Genomic DNA, 16,396 nt, shown 5'->3' on the forward strand with positions numbered 1-16,396 from the left:
TTGCAACAGTTTGAGAGAGGAACACTAAGGTGTTTTCCTTCTTAGGAAGGTGACAGGGTGGCTTTGAAAAACAAATAATCATTAGTATCCCTTCATCCTTTGCACCTCTCAGGGCCTAAGGTACCTCCTTCCTAGGTGCCTTATTATCAGACTGCACTGTTGATCTTCCACTGGTACAGATCAGTTTGTCCCATTTCTGTAGCTAAAGCCCCACCTTATTTCTACTCATACCCTACTGGAGTTCTGTGCTGCCAAACATTCAGGTGCAAGAAGGTCAAGGGCTTTTAAAAATGCGTGTGGCGACCTAGTGTGTTTTCTACCTTTGCCCATGTGGGATGGTACGCGTCTTAATGAGCTGTGTAGTCAACCAAGTAGTTATTATGCTTTTGATCTAGGATCATGACAGTCCAACAAAACAATACAGGTGGCTAAACCAGAATTATATTTGAATCTTCTAGGCTCCCTCTGGCAGGGCTACCACCAGACGTCCTGGGGGTTGCTGTTGGGTTAAATAAGGACCCGTCATGCCAGTAGAGGTCGGGGCAGAATCCTGGGTTTTCATATGGGTATATAATCTTCTGTAGGTTGTATTGATATATTCTTACTTATTATCTATTTTTACTAAAAATTATCCATGAAGCAGCCAAGAGGAGATAATCTCTTAATCCTTTTCTGGAAATAGCCATATTTAGTAACTGAACTGCCTTACTAAGATGTGTGGACCAGGAGGAGGTGAGGGAGATAGAGGCAGAAATCTTTTTGAGTCAGTTTTTGAGAAGGCTATTCCGATGATCAATGATCCCTTTCAATGGTAGGAAGTGTGGAAGGTCCACTGGATACCTCTACTCCCAGTCCATTTTTCTGGTAGCTTTTGTGATTTAAAAAAAAAAAAAAAAAAGGGACACCACTGTTAGGCTGCAAATGGTCCATAAAACCATAAACATTAAACAGATGTTTTTCAAGGACCACGGTGGTGTCACTGGAGTTGGCCAGTCACTCTGGAACAGCAACACCGTGACCCGAATGGGTGTCAGCAGTGATGAGGCACCACCGATAGCCCCAAGCGGTGATCAAAGGTCTGATTTAATCAATTGTCAGGGAAATATTGGTCAGCTCTTGGCATGACTCCCAAGTCTTGCATGCTGTGGTAACCTCTGCGTCAGGAAAATAGAGTCCTTCACTCTGAGCTCAGTCTGTGAAGGCAGATTTATTGCCATGCTGGACAGGATTCACATGCTGTGTAGGGTTTGTGGCGATCTGTCTGGTGCAGTCTCTATAAGGTGCTTAACTCTGTTTGGTCTTTTCAGAGGATGGGCATCTACCTAAGTGACCCAGATGATTTGATCAACAGCTAAGAGTTGTTTCCAGATTTGTTGCCCCAGAGAGAGGTGAAGAGTAAGTGGTTTTCCAAATGGCAGACCAAATAGTTCGTTGACAATGGCTATTAAATCTTGGCAATAGCTCAAGAGTAAGTAGAAATATGACAAGGTTTATCAGAAGAAGTATTGGCCACAGCTGTGAGAGGGGCTTTGGGTTCTGGCCACTGAGCCAAGCAATCTTGTTGGTTTTCAGGCATACTTGTGCTGAGATGGGACAGCTGCAGCAGGTGGCGGACACCATTGGGTTTCAGCTCAACGAAAACATCCGTGAACCAGGCCCAGGCATGACGTAGAACTTCGGTGAACCCAGGACCCCACAGAGCCAGTGGCTTCCTTTGGGGCAGAGGAGTAGGGGATAACCTTTCTCTCAAAGAGTCTGCTGCCGTATTTGCATGTGAGGCCGAGATGTTGCTGGGTCAGACCAGTTGTATTCTTGACTATACCATTCATATTTGACCAGTGAGACTTACTGGACGCTTCCCACCTTGTTGACCTACCAAGAGTGGGACTGTCAGGCTGTAGAGTCCCAAAGTGTGTGTGGTTATGGCATTCAGTTTTGACAAGAGCTCAGTAACAGGCTAACAGCTGCTTTTTCAAGAGGGCTATATGTACATGGTGGGCACATCAAGGCGATGAGTCTAAAACCCCAAAGGATGCCTCCGGGGGAAGGCTGCTTCCCACTGCCACAGTCTCCAATTGACAGAATCATTAATCGCAAAGAATTGTATCATAAAGTGGTCATTAGGGCTGTGATGCCACAAGGTAGAGAGCATTACTCACCTTGCTGGGCAGTTGATAATATAGCCTGTTGGCTTGGGCCTAACTCAAAAGATACTATTTTGTGGATTAGCTGATATGATAGCGCAAGTAGACTACTCAAGTGATACCATACTGTGTCCAACAGCAGAGTGCAGTAAGGTGCTGGGCTGTTTTTTCTCGACTGGAAGATAAAGCATTGCACATCTGCCCACCTAGTCTCGAGAATCTTTACTTAGTTGGCAGCTCCCTGAATTTTGTGAGGGTTTATCAGCCGTCTCTGCTGGCAGGTCTGATAACACAGGCAAGGCTGTTGAGACTGAGACGTCTGACTTGACACCAACAGGACATCATGTATAGGCATCTATACCTTCTTTAGGCATCAGAAGGTAGAGGAGCTTGTGTGCCATTCTGCCTCACAAGTTTGTTGCACACGGCAGACGAGTTGGCAACGTTTGGGGTAAGTATCCGAGCAGCCCTTCTCTTCACGTGGCTGCTCTTGGCCAGGGGATTGTCCTCTGCTGCCTATGAGATGAGGAAGAACAAGCACATACCAGCAATTCCTACTGCAGATTCAGATGTAACGCAGCACCAGCATCTTGAATGGGGACGCAGAACCCTTCACACAAGGTCACGTTATTTTCCCTCCCCCACTGCGAACCTAGCTTGAACCCCATTAGTTGAATTTTCAGGCCCTTTTCCTCTCACACGTTCAGGTAGGATGGTGACTTCGGTGCCTGCAACAAGCAGAGTCAGAGATGTTTGAGTCCCTCCCCTTCCCCGGGCTCCCTTGCAGTCTCAGATGGGTGTGTATGGTCTGCAGTCACTCTTGGTGACAGGAAAACCTGGTCCTTCTCCTAATCATCTTTCTCCTTAAGGCAGCAAAGTCAGCATAGTTGGGGAAGGAAGGGTTAAAGGTGAAGAGGGAAGGGGAGTCTCTGTGACAGCAGCAGGGCTTTGCATTTGCTGTTGTTTTGCAGCAGCTGCTCACAAGCCAACCAGACTGCCAGTGTTTTGGGTCCATTCAGAGTTCTGTGTTGAACGGCAAGGGCATCATTCCTCCCATCATCTAGTCCACCTTTGGGGACCTTTTGACTCAGAAGTCACAGCCAGATTGACTGTGCTGAAGGCTGCGGGTCTTATGTTCTTTTGTTGATTTGGGCTTGACTCACATACTGGAGTCTTTTTAAAAGGGAATTCACCTCGTTTCTTGCTCCATTGTCATATTTAAGTTAATGCTTGGTTTAAGTATAAAGGATAAGGGACATTTCCGGGGTGACCCTGACCATACTAACTTATCTAGATGTTTTGGGGTCAGTTTCTCGTTCTCTAGTGACCATCTTCCACCTTATAAACCCCATCTGGGGCGGCAAGAGCCCCAGCAGTAGTCACTGCCTCACTGAGTTTTCCTGTGGGAATTCATCTCAGAAAGAGCCCCCAGAGGAAGCCATGGCTCTGTAACTGTGGTGAGGACCTGCTGCAAAACCTCTGAGACCTTTTACTGCATCTTTGGGTGGATCTGAAGTTGGCAGGATAGAGTGCCAGCAGCATTGAGCCCTAGGATGGCCCCACCGTTTCCATTCTTTTTTTTTTTTTTTTTTTGCGGTACACGGGCCTCTCACTGTTGGAGCCTCTCCCATTGCGGAGCACAGGCTCCGGTTGCGCAGGCTCAGCGGCCATGGCTCACGGGCCCAGCCGCTCCGCGGCATGTGGGATCTTGCCGGACCAGGGCACGAACCCGCGTCCCCTGCATCGGCAGGCGGACTCTCAACCCCTGCGCCACCAGGGAAGCCCTGTTTCCATTCTTAACGATCACTGAGTCCTGCCACATCATCTCCACAGTGAACCAGCCAACATTCTAGCACTTCACCTGGTTTCTTCCCGTAAGTGGTTTCCATTTTCTCTCTAACGCTTATCGTAGGTGCATGTTTCTGGAACCGTTGTTTGAAAGCGGGTGAAACCTTCTTTTCCCGTTGGGATGATTTTTAGTGCTAGTTGCTCCTGTGAGGCACACTGGAGCCTGACCGGGAGGCTGTCCTCCTGCCAGAGGAGAATTAACACCATCCAGTCAGTTGAACTGTGAACTCTTTTAACCCACTTCCCAGTACTCAGCCCACAACCAGCTCCCCAGTTCCTCTTCATTTCCAGGCAAGAAAACGGAGGACTGTTTTATTGCCTTGTTTGCCATACAGTGTGGTCAGCATGTCTGTTCCCAATTCTCGGGGACTTTCCTTAAATCTTGTTAACCAGAGTATGAAGCTCTCTTCTAGAAATGTCTTCATTAACTTCCTCCTCTCATCGGCAAAACAGTGAAGAACTGTGAAGGTAATGAAATCGCACTCTACTTACTGGCCAGCAGATTAGCCCGCCATAGTTTCATAGACGCTTTGGAAGATGGAATGAGTCTTCTGGGTCAGAGACAAAACACAGCTTATTACTCACAGCATTAGCATTGGCCCAAATCACAGCATTTGTATTGGTTCCTCCAGCCTCACTTCCCACACAATGAAGTGGACTAGATGACGCCTGTATACAGGGTGGGTTACGTTATTGTAGAGGAACTGGCTTGGAGAACATGAGTCTTTTATAATGGGCCCGACGTATGTCTGCCATTTGCTCCACAGGGAAAGACAATATCTGTAGCTTTCTGGGTTGTAAGCAAACGTTTCCTTTATGCTAGAAGGAGACTTTATCTATATCATCCAAGGCTGTTATAGAAACATCTTTGGAAAATCACCTAGAATAAAGGACTATCAGTGTCTTTTCATAAGACTTGCAGAAACACAGGAGGCCCATGAAAAACTATCTTCCATCACAAGTTGACTTAGACTTCTCACCTGGTGTGATCTTGTGATTCCCTATTTGTTTTTTTTTTTTTTTTAACATCTTTATTGGAGTATAATTGCTTTACAATGGTGTGTTAGTTTCTGCTTTATAACAAAGTGAATCAGTTATACATATACATATGTCCCCATATCTCTTCCCTCTTGCGTCTCCCTCCCACCCTCCCTATCCCACCCCTCCAGGTGGTCACAAAGCACCGAGCTGATCTCCCTGTGCTATGAGCCTGCTTCCCACTAGCTATCTGTTTTACATTTGGTAGTGTATATATGTCCATGCCACTCTCTCACTTTGTCACAGCTTACCCTTCCCCCTCCCCATATCCTCAAGTCCATTCTCTAGTAGGTCTGTGTCTTTATTCCTGTCTTACCCCTAGGTTCTTCATGACCTTTTTTTTTTCCTTAGATTCCATATATATGTGTTTGATTCCCTATTTGTAATGGTGGTATCTTACAATGAAGGGAGCCTTTAGGTGCCAGGGAATGCATTTAAGGGAAAGTCATCTCTGAGCTGAATCTAAAAGGATAAGTGGGCATTATGAGCACTACCTAAAACATTAAGTGTTTCCTCCTCTTACAGTACCTCTTCTGTTTTTATATTATAGCCAGAGAAGTGAAAGCTTGAAAAGATTCTTGAAAACAGTCACAGGAAACAGGGAGGGTAGAGCTTTTTTCCCTGAGAAGGTGCAGTGTGCCACTTTTTTTTTTTTTTTTTTTTTTTTTTTTTCGGTACACGGGCCTCTCACTGTTGTGGCCTCTCCCGTTGCGGAGCACAGGCTCCGGACGCGCAGGCTCAGCGGCCATGGCTCATGGGCCCAGCCGCTCTGCGGCATGTGGGATCTTCCCGGACCGGGGCACGAACCCGTGTCCCCTGCATCGGCAGGCGGACTCTCAACCACTGCGCCACCAGGGAAGCGCCCAGTGTGCCACATTTTATTTTGAATAGCAATTTTAGTCAATGTAATGATTTTGTTTTCATTTTTTAAGATGAAAATTTGAAGTATTACAGAAAAGTTGAAGGGATTGTGCAGTGGTACAACCATATATCCACCACGTAAATCTTACTCTTTATTACATATCTCTCCATCCCTCTATCCATTTATTGATCTATCTTCTTTTTTTTGATGTGTTTCAAAGTGAGTTTCAGACTTTAATACCTTTGATGCCTAAACACTTCAGTTTACATATAATTGATGAGAGAATTCAATATTTTAAGTTTTTTTTTAAAGGCAAAATGTTTACACAGAGTGAAATGTATATTTCACAAATACACGATGTGATGAAATTTGAGAAATGAATAGACCTGTGTAACCCTAAATCCTGTGAAGATATAGAACAGTAGTCTGATGTCTGAAAGTAAACACATGTCCTTATGTGTATACTCAGTCCCCATCCCCCAGGGGAAGCTATTGTGATGATCTTTTAAAACTATAGATTAGTTTTGCCTGTTTCAGAACTTCACATAATCGTCGTGCCAGAGAGTGAAGTTTTTGTGTAAGTTTTCTTCCACTCAGAAAAATCTTTTTGAGGTTCTTCCACCTTGTTGTGTTTATCTATAGCAGATTGCTCCCTGTGGAGGAGTATTCTGTTGTATGGATTTGCCACGTTTGTTCATCTGTTCTCCTTTTGAAGGACCCTTGTGCTATTTCCAGTGTTTGACTGAATGAAGCTGCTATGAATGCCATTGTACAAGTTTTATTGTGTCCCACTTTAAAATTTTTTTTTACTTTTTATTTTTAAATTTTTTTTATGTGTGTCCCACTTTTTAAAATGTTACATATGATTTTATGGAGCAAAAAACTTTATAAATTTCTTAACTACTGTGTCAGGTAAGGTTTACTTTGTCTTATATATATCCTTATTCATGGTCTAAAGGCCATACTTCTTTGGTATTTCCTTATGCACTGGATTTGTGGGGTTTCATTTATAGATTTACTTCAATTGACTTTTCTTAACAATTAAAAAATACCTTCAGTTGATTTTTTTTCCTTTTGTTCATGTCACCGTCATTTATGGGATACTATCCACCGGGTTTTGGTGAGATGTCATATTAGACACAGTTAATCTCAGAGACTAGTTTATTGATGGAAGACATATGCACATCAAACACACACATTCATGCACACACACAACCCACGTACACAGGATAATCCGGTATGACAAGAGTATTGAGTAGGGTCTCTTGGAGTACAGAAGAGAACGGAGTACAGTTAGGTGGGTAGTGACAAGCTAAGGAGAAGCTTCTGGGAGAAGTTGGATTTTGAGTAGATTCTTGAATTTAGAGCTTAAAAAGATCATTTTACATGGCATCTTTATTTAATGCATGAGTAAACTGAAACCTAGAGAGGTTCACTTATTTGTCCAAGAGTGGGTGAGATGGGAATTAGAAACCACATATTCTGAGTTCCAATCCAGGTTTTTTCTTTCTGCATGGTGGTGTTTCAGTACATTTTCACAACCACTGATTGACAGCCAACCATGTGCTAGGCCTTGGGTCATATTATGGGAATTAAAAAGTGAACAAGATACAATTCCTGCTGTTAGGAAGTCCCAGTCAGTAGTGTTAACTACACACACACACAGACACACACACACGCGTGCATGGGTATATATCCCACCACATCAGCCGTAGGAGCAAAATCCCATGTGAACATAGAACACAGAGGAGATGGTAACGAAAGCCCTGTGAAGCCCTAATAGCATGACTGTTTTCAGTGTTTTACTTGAAATATTACCTTGAGAATAAGCAACAGGTCTCTGCCTGCCCTTCCTGAAGAACAAGTTGAATCAAATCTTCTCGAGGCAGGGCCACAGAAAGCTCAGCTTTCTCTTATAGTTGATGGCTGATACTCTAACACTCTTTCCTGTAATACACTGTGAGCTCCTTGAGAGCAGACGTTTTGTATCCCATAAAGTCTAGTCCTGTTCCTGTAACACATGGGTGCCTAATAAATACTTGAATTATCGATGGTTATCCCTAGAAAATTAAGGCTGGTGAACATGAGACTTCAGGCAGGATCTCCCAGAGCCGGTGGGTTAGGGCGCTGCGATCTGCAGGCTGCTCTCCCAGGGGCTTGTCGTCTTGGTAGAGGCAGGGACATGGGATATGCTGGTGTTCATGCTGTGATTTTTTTTCTGTAATCCTGATCATGTGGCCTTAAGTTGATCTGAAGTCTCTGATTTCTCCACTCAAATGAGAGAAGACACAACAGCAACCTCATTCTTCCTGACACATACTCAATCTCTATTTCCTGTTGTTTTCTCATTTCACTTCTCTGCTTTAGAGACACATCCATGTGCACCCAGGACTGCTCTGCCTCATATTTCTTTTATTTTTAAAATAATCCTAGTTCTGTTCATCTTTATTGTCTTCAACAGCATAGTTCCCCCACCCCATTCCAATAGCCTTCGGAAAGCTTTGTCTAACCATGAAAACATTGGGAGAAACCTCACCTCTTATTTGTCTTTTTCCCCATTAAAGAAGAATAATTTATCTTAACAGGCTACATTTTGAATGTATTATATAACAAATGCCAGCAATGATATATTTGCATTAAATTTTTGATTTATTATCCTAGATGACTTCTTTTTAATATCTTTAGTAGGCATGATTCCCAAAGATTTTCCTCCAACATATCAGTGGACCCAAATGATCTTGTGTCTTATTGGTGTTATCTTTATTTCTGCTCTCCTTTTTTCTTATTATTTACCCTGTGTTATCTTGAGAATATTTAGTTTACTGTCTACAATTTGCATGGATAGGTCATCTATTGCAGCACCCGGATCAAATATCCCCCTTGCATGGGTCTCAGTGATTTCTTCACAAGAATCACAGCTTCATCTTTTGGTATCTGTTGCAGTCATGTGTTTGCTTCTGTTTTGAATTGTGTGTCTTATCCCCTGGACATCTGTTTGGGATTGACATGTACACACTGCTATATTTAAAATGGATAACCAACAAGGACCTACTGTATAGCACAGGGAACTCTGCTCAATATTATGTAACAACCTCAATGAGAAAAGAGTCTGAAAAAGAATAGATACATGTATATGTGTAACTGAATCCCTTTGCTCCACTCCTGAAACTAACACAACATTGTTAATCAGCTCTACTCCAATATAAAATAAAAAGTTAAAAAAAAAGGCATCATTCAGGGTAGGCATGCTATCTGTTTTATATCTGCCACCCTCCTTTAAATGTAAAATCCTAATTACAAGTGGCAGGTACGTAGATTAAAATGATTTCAGAACTTAGTTTCTGGATATGTAAGCTCCTAAAATCTTATTGGAATTTTAGTGAGTTGATTTTGTCTTAATATTTTTTCCCCTATAGGACAAAGAAGACCATTTTGAATCTGTTCAACTGAAATCCTCAAGATCTCCCAATATATGAAAGACAGTGCTGTAGCCTTCAGACTAATGAACAAAGAAACCTGCTCTCTAGTTTTACAGGACCATAGTTTAGAGCCTGTCCTCGTATCCGGCACATTGGTGATGTCACAGAGGAGGGCCATGCCGCTGAAAAGGGAAGGAGGTTGAAATGTTAGATTGCCTTATAACATGGTCAAGTGTCTTGCCAAAAATAAGAAAGCAAATGTTTTGAGTCTCAACTGAAGATGAAGCTCAACTCAGGAAGAGATGTATCTGTATATACAAATAACTCAAAACCAAGGTTAAGCCCACGAGTGCACTGCTGATGCATGCCATAGAATTAATGGGTAACTTTCCTTCTTTATGAATTCTATATAAAAAGTGTGTTTGGAGGGCTGATGTGAGCATTGTGATCCCATTTATGTCTTGTCTTTGTTTATATTTTGGGGAACAATTTGAAAAAATTTTTAAGGTACAGTTATTTTTTCCCATTATTTATTTTCCTGACAGACCTTAAAACATGTTTTCTATTAAAAATGGTGAACAAAGAAAGACAATAGATTTTTCATTTTTCCATAGGGTATCCTTGTTGATTTCAGAAGCCTAAGTAAGCAGTAATTCTTAATGAAGAGTCAGCATGTGCTTGGGTTATCTAACTTATAATCGCCTTTGAAATTCCATCCTTGTTGGAACTGGTAAGAAGGGCTTGACTGAAAGTGGGATTCTTAAAAAAAAAAAAAAAAAAAAAGGAGAAGGAGAAGCCTTGACTTTCCACTGGTACAAACAAGCTGACACTATTATAAAAGTCAAATGGCTTGAAACAATTTATGTAATACTTGAAGTATAATTTAGAATGAGTAGGAAAGCTTGTTTATCAGATCACTTGCAAAATCATAAGAAAGTGGGCTGGCTTGTCTATAAGTACAGACAACTGTACAAAGGTATTGGGATAATTTCATGGTCTCCAGAAAACGACAGTGGGACATTTACCCTATGTCAGGCATCAAAGGTTATATGCTTATTTTCCTGCCAAAGACTTTAAGGATTATGACTTCCATGAAAGTTTTCTTTTTGAGTTAGCAGGGCAGGGATTGAATTTTAGAAAATCGCATAGAACTGTATTCAGAATAAGAATGTGGTTGTGTCCCATAAGCAGTCATGAAATAAGTGTTGTTGCTCTTATCCAAAAATGATCCAGGTAATTGTCATATTTCCTATGATGGACGGGTTATATTGGTATTAGTGCGACTTAAATACTGTTGGTTGAAAGAAGTTTGAATGAAGCTGGATTTGACCAATTTTGTGTAAAACTTAATTGTTTTAGAAGCGGAAAAGAGGGGAGTTTCCTGACCATTTATAATCTAAGGTGCTCTGGTTTGTTTCCAATAAACAGTGATCTTTATAGGTTTTAATCCAGATTTTTTAAAAGCCTGGTGATTGGCCGAGAGAGGCAGGGCATAGGGGCAGGGTTTATTGAATGTTTTGCCCCAAGTCTGTCCATGAGGTATGACTTGTAACTTTTGATTCAGCAGGTCGTCCTTAGTTTTGTGGCAAATGAGATAAAAATAAATAATTGAATTTATTTGACTGGTGGGTAAAACACTGGACCATTCTGTTATTGTTGAGTGAATGTTTGTTCTGTGTACATCACTACTGTTGGATTCGTGAGTATAGGTGAGGTTGCCGTTGTTTTATTGTTTGTCGTGAAATTCACGGAGGGCATTGCTTTACATAAACGTCTTCCACGTTTAATTTCTTAAATTCTATTATAACGAAGAAATTATTTTGGCATTGCTCATGTTTATCCTGCCAACAGTGCTGATGCCCCTCTCCCCATCTTGATCAAAATTTAAACAGAAGAATGAAAATACACTTGAAGTGCACCCTTTTAGAGGAACCCTGGCAAAGTCATACAGACTGGACAGAGTCAGGAAGTTTCCGCATAGTCACCTGTCACCTCTCTCTTCATCTTTGCTGTGCTCAACATGTACGTTCCAAGCCATAGAGATAATTGGGATTTGCTCCCAGGTAGCTTCTTTATTCTCCTGTCACTGGACTAAAATCTCTGACGTGTCAAAAATGCCTTAAATTTTAATGAACTCTCTGAAAATATAGTCGGTATTCAAGGATATATTTATTTTATTTCTAATTTTAGATATAAAATAGATTTTGGCAGCTCAGTCCCATCTTTGGAAAGAGCTGACTTTTTCCTTTGGATCCCAGTGGGTTGTCATTTTATTCCAAGCACTGAAGAAGTATGACAGAAGGAATATTGTGAGGAAAATATTCAGATCAATCCTGGCTATAGAACTCACTTTAATTTTATGTCTTGCCTTTGCAGATCTCAGTGGAATGTTGAAAGGCATAAACAAATTAATCACGTTTCTATGATTTTTAGCTGACAGTTGTTATTTCCTTTCCCCTCTAAGTGGTAGAAGTTATTTGTTATTTTTCTAAAAGGCAGTTTTGAAGGCTTAAATACTCCATTAAGTCAGCTGTTACCTATAATATCTCTTAGCGCTCTGTCAAAACATTTAAATCAGCTTTCCACTGAATAAGATTATGTCTTCTATGGATAAATTATATCATGCCATTTAACAATGTTGAGCAATTTGATATGTGTTCACTTGATTTAAAAGATTGGATTCTATTCTTGTTGACTTTTCCCCTCTTTGGTTACCAGTGATCAAGTCCTTTCCAGGATTAAAAATGTTTCATAGTATTTTTGTGTAGATTTTTGTCATTATTTTCTGCCCCAGGAGAGAAAAGGTGGTTTAAATGGTTATGTTGAACAATTGCTTGGGTCTAGTCATTTACCATTTGGGGTCTCCAGGTTCCCAGGTGGTGGGTCATCGATTGACTCTAGTTCTTCAAGACAGACCTGGTCAACTGTCATCTGACATGTGTCAGTAGAGCTACTTCCTGTGACTCGTGGTCATTCCTAATGGGAGGCTAATATGCAGATCATTTCTCTCTTCCTAACGAAAGTAAATTTCCTGGGAGTCATGGTGGGAAGATGATTTTATTGGCAAGTTTATTTTATCGATTGATTTATTTTTAGGTCTGCATGAGTGGTATTTAATCAGCTTTACTGAGGAATGATATACAAACAATAAACTCCATCCATTAAACATGTGCAATACGAGTTTTGAAAGTTTTATATACCTGTTACATCACTACCATAATCAACATACAGAACATTTTCACCACACCCAAAGATTTCTTATAGCCTTCCTTTCTCCTTTCACCTCCAGCCTCCAGGCAACCCCTGATTTGATTTTTAACCATTACAGCTTAGTTTGGACTTTTTATAAATGAAGTCAGGCAGGAATGTAGTCTTTTATGTCTGGCTTCTTCAGCATAATGATTCTGAGTTTCATCCATGTTGGTGTGGGTAGCAGTAGTTATTTTTTATTGCCGAGTAATAGTCCATTGAATGGTGGAATTACACTTTGTTTATCTGTTCATGGGTGTTTCCAGTTGCATTAGAGTTTTTATTATCACTTAAGAGTGCTGTCTACTTCAGTGCAGACAGGACCAGTTTACATTTCTTCAATACAGAAGAATCAGATGTTTTAGTAGGTGAAAAGTATAAATTGCCTCATCTGGCCCATTCCTTGATCTGATTCTGTCTCAGAGGTCCTCATCCTTGAACTCAGGTCTCAACACAGTCAAGACCCTCTCCATTACTTTTTTTCATTGTATTGGCATGTTTAAAGTCAGTGTATTGCTGACATTTACCTTTTGACAGTGAAGATGTATAGAGTAGAACTTCTTCAGAGGACTTACATATCCTCACATCTATTTTCTACTGACCATGAACATTATCTCAGGTTTACATGCCCAAGTCCTAAATTAAGGTCACCCTAAAGAAAAGGACTCAAGGGGAGTAAACTGAAAAAAATCCCAACACCTCACTTATTCCTTGGATGCTAAAATGGAGTTCACCTTCACAGTAAGTGGCCAGAGATTACACACTTGCTGGATATTATTTTGGTTTAACATTTTCAGATGAGTTCATTTTAGGGTCATAAATGAAGGAAGTAAAAGATAGGGGCCAATAATTGAAAATTAATTGATACTACTATTGCAATTGATATTAATTGATGTTACTGTTGCAATTGTCTAGATCAGAGGCCAGCAAACTTTTTCTGGAAGGAGTCAGATAGTAAATATTTTCAGCTCTGCAGGTCATGTGGTCTCTTGCAACTCTTCAATTCTGCCATTGTAGCACGAAAGCAGCCACAGGCAATATACAAATGGGTGTGGCTGCATTCAAATAAATGTACTTTATGTGCGTGGAAACCTGTCATGAAATGTTACATTTCTTTTGATTTTTTCCTCCAACTATTTAAAAATGTAGAAGCATTCTTAGCTCACAGGTTTTACAAAAACAGACGCTAGGCTAGGATTTGACCTGCGAGCCGTGGTTTGTTGACCACTGGTTTTAGTCACTACAACCCACAAACAAAACTATTTGGAAGAAGCTGTTGGCACACATTTTTTTGCCCTTTAGGAGTTTACACCTTCAAAGTTTCTCAAGTCTCTAGAGAGGATCAAGAAAAAAATAACCCACCCCCCTCCCTTGATGATTTAATCACTCACCAGGTGACCAAGCTAGGTTCTCTCCTGAGTTCCTTTTATAGTTCTGGGACTTGATTGTGGATATTGATTAGGAAATGATAAACCTAAAACAAGTGAATTGGTTCAAAGTCAACCAGCACAATTGATTTAAAAGCCTTTCTCATTGTGGTTTCTATGACATTTGTTGCTAAGGTAACTGGATTTGGAGATAATATTCAATCTTACGTACAGATTTATTTCAAGTAACTATGTGGAAGTAGTGTATATTGATGCATATAGTGTCAGCCTAGATTCCTGAGCTCTGGCGCTGGAGAGGGTCCCCTGCCAGCCCCGGAGGGTCCATTGCATGTGTTCAGGCTGCACACACCTCAGTCCACACGCATTTACCAAATCCTATTTTAAGACTGACTGAGCTGCAAAAGACACGTAGGATTCCTTCAGTGATTGATGGTTCAAGAAACAGACCTCCAGTCGCCTTGAACGAAATGTCCCAGTTTGGCTTTTCATTTGCTGGAATTTTCCTCATCTTATGAACAGTGACTCTTCGATGAAGAGCCCTGTCTAAAATAGCTTGTGGATATTGGTAAATTTGGTTTGGAGGGGAGTAAATATTTCCTCTGTCTCAGATGGCTGATTTCAGATTACCATTGCTTGGCTTAAATGAACGAGTCCAACCGGTGACAACTGTGCACATCTAAGCTTTCTGTCACAGGACAGGAGTGATAGCTGCCTTATTCATGGGTTTGGGCCTTATTAGGGCTGTGAAGGTTAGAATCCATACGGATGGTCCATCTTCCTGGCGCCTCACTTTTCTTGGCTTCTCCATGTTTCTAGCCCTTTGCTGAAGAGCTCTGGCACCCAGAACTCTCGTGGTGGTTGCGTGGATAAAGAGGGGGTGAGCTGAGGGGCAGTGTGGGGTGCATACTGTAAAGGGACACTGGCTGAATTAACTCCTTTCAGGCACTCTCCTAATCTGTCCTCTGTGTGGACTGCAAACCAGCTTGCCCCACACTTTGCAAATGGGACCTTTTTATTTTACCATGAGAAGCCTGAGTGCGCAAGAGAATCTTAATACTTGAACTAGAGAGGACACGGAGCATTCCAGACACGGTCAACTCTCAGGAATCTGACAATAATCAACCATAACATTAGGTTCTGATATGTTTTTTATGAGTGGGATAGAGCATTCTGCTTGAGTTCCTTAAATTCAGGATGTTTTTGCAAAGATGGATCGGCTCAGTGAGTTTTATATTCTGAGAGAATGAAATGTCATTACTGGAGTTAAAAAAGAATCCATCCAAAACCTATTTGTTTGAAATGCCTCATGTGAAAAAGATTTTATAGCTGCTATTTTCCATACAGATGCTGAAAGTTCCTTAAAAAATTACTTCTAGGGATCACACGTTAGAGGATGCACTTTTGAATAGGAAACACGGTACGAGGCAGGGGAGAAAAAGGTGATGAGAGCTGTCGGTCAATGCACTTTCAGTGCAAAGGCAGTGAGTGAAATAGAGCGGCCATAGATCGAAACCCAGCTCTCAGAAACACCCACTCAGGATTCACCCACAGCCCCATTGTCTTGTTTACAAAGATCCATGATCCATTTGATTACTTTAGGCGTTAGCTGTGTCTCTGAACAACCCAACTGATACTGCCTTCCTTAGCCTGTCACATCTCATCAGTGGATTGAGTTTATTTTCTCTCCCATCAGCCTTGCCGTTGCCTTGATATTGAGCAGATGCTCATTCTGAGTACACTTATCTAGCAGTCCTGCCAGTTTCTGTCACAACAGACTTTTTTTTTTTTTTTTGCAGTACGCGGGCCTCTCACTGTTGCGGCCCCTCTCGTTGCGGAGCACAGGCTCCGGACGCGCAGGCTCAGCGGCCGTGGCTCACGGGCCCAGCCGCTCCGCAGCATGTGGGATCTTCCCGGACCGGGGCACGAACCCGTGTCCCCTGCATCGGCAGGCGGACTCCCAACCACTGCGCCACCAGGGAAGGCCAACAGGCTTCTTTTTTGCCATCTAGTGCTGTTGAATCTGTGACTCAGTCTGCCCCACCCACTCCCCCCCAGTCCAGGTTCTTCTTTGAATATGAGAGTTTAGAGACTGTTTGCACTGTGGTCTTTGAGCATCTGGTGAGTTTTGAACACGTTGATGAGGATGCTGATTCAAATGCATGCAGAAGGAAGAAGGGAATTTCTAACATAGGACTCCTCACTTTATTTCCTTCAAGGCCAGTCCTGTTGGCTTTTATGCACCTGCTCATTATTTCTGAATATCTTTAAAGTAGTACCAGTCTTGGTTAACCAGGCCCTGGTTATTTAGCCTGTGGGTCCCTCATAGCCTCCTCTTCCTTCCTCAGTTGCAGTTCCCTCATTAGCATATTCTCCAGTCTTGTTGCTTCTTAAAGGCAAGAAGTATGTGTTAATCATCTTTTTCTCTGTCGTGGGTTGAAGAGTGACCCC

At 41.8% G+C, this 16,396-nt stretch overlaps 1 protein-coding gene across 3 annotated transcripts in view; it reads left to right on the forward strand.

The window, feature by feature from the left end:
* ELAPOR2 (endosome-lysosome associated apoptosis and autophagy regulator family member 2) overlaps positions 1 to 12,497 on the forward strand; it is a 286,012-nt gene extending 273,515 nt beyond the window's left edge. For all 3 annotated transcript variants that reach the window (XM_060304726.1, XM_030857005.2, XM_060304727.1), the window contains one exon: positions 9,309 to 12,497. In XM_060304726.1, the coding sequence (XP_060160709.1) occupies positions 9,309 to 9,368 (60 nt within the window). In that variant the 3' untranslated portion in view covers positions 9,369 to 12,497. The remainder of the gene's footprint in view (positions 1 to 9,308) is intronic.
* Positions 12,498 to 16,396: the final 3,899 nt, after the last annotated feature.

The sequence above is a fragment of the Globicephala melas genome, chromosome 9 (assembly GCF_963455315.2).
Source record: "Globicephala melas chromosome 9, mGloMel1.2, whole genome shotgun sequence".
In the NCBI taxonomy this organism is placed as follows: domain Eukaryota; kingdom Metazoa; phylum Chordata; class Mammalia; order Artiodactyla; family Delphinidae; genus Globicephala; species Globicephala melas.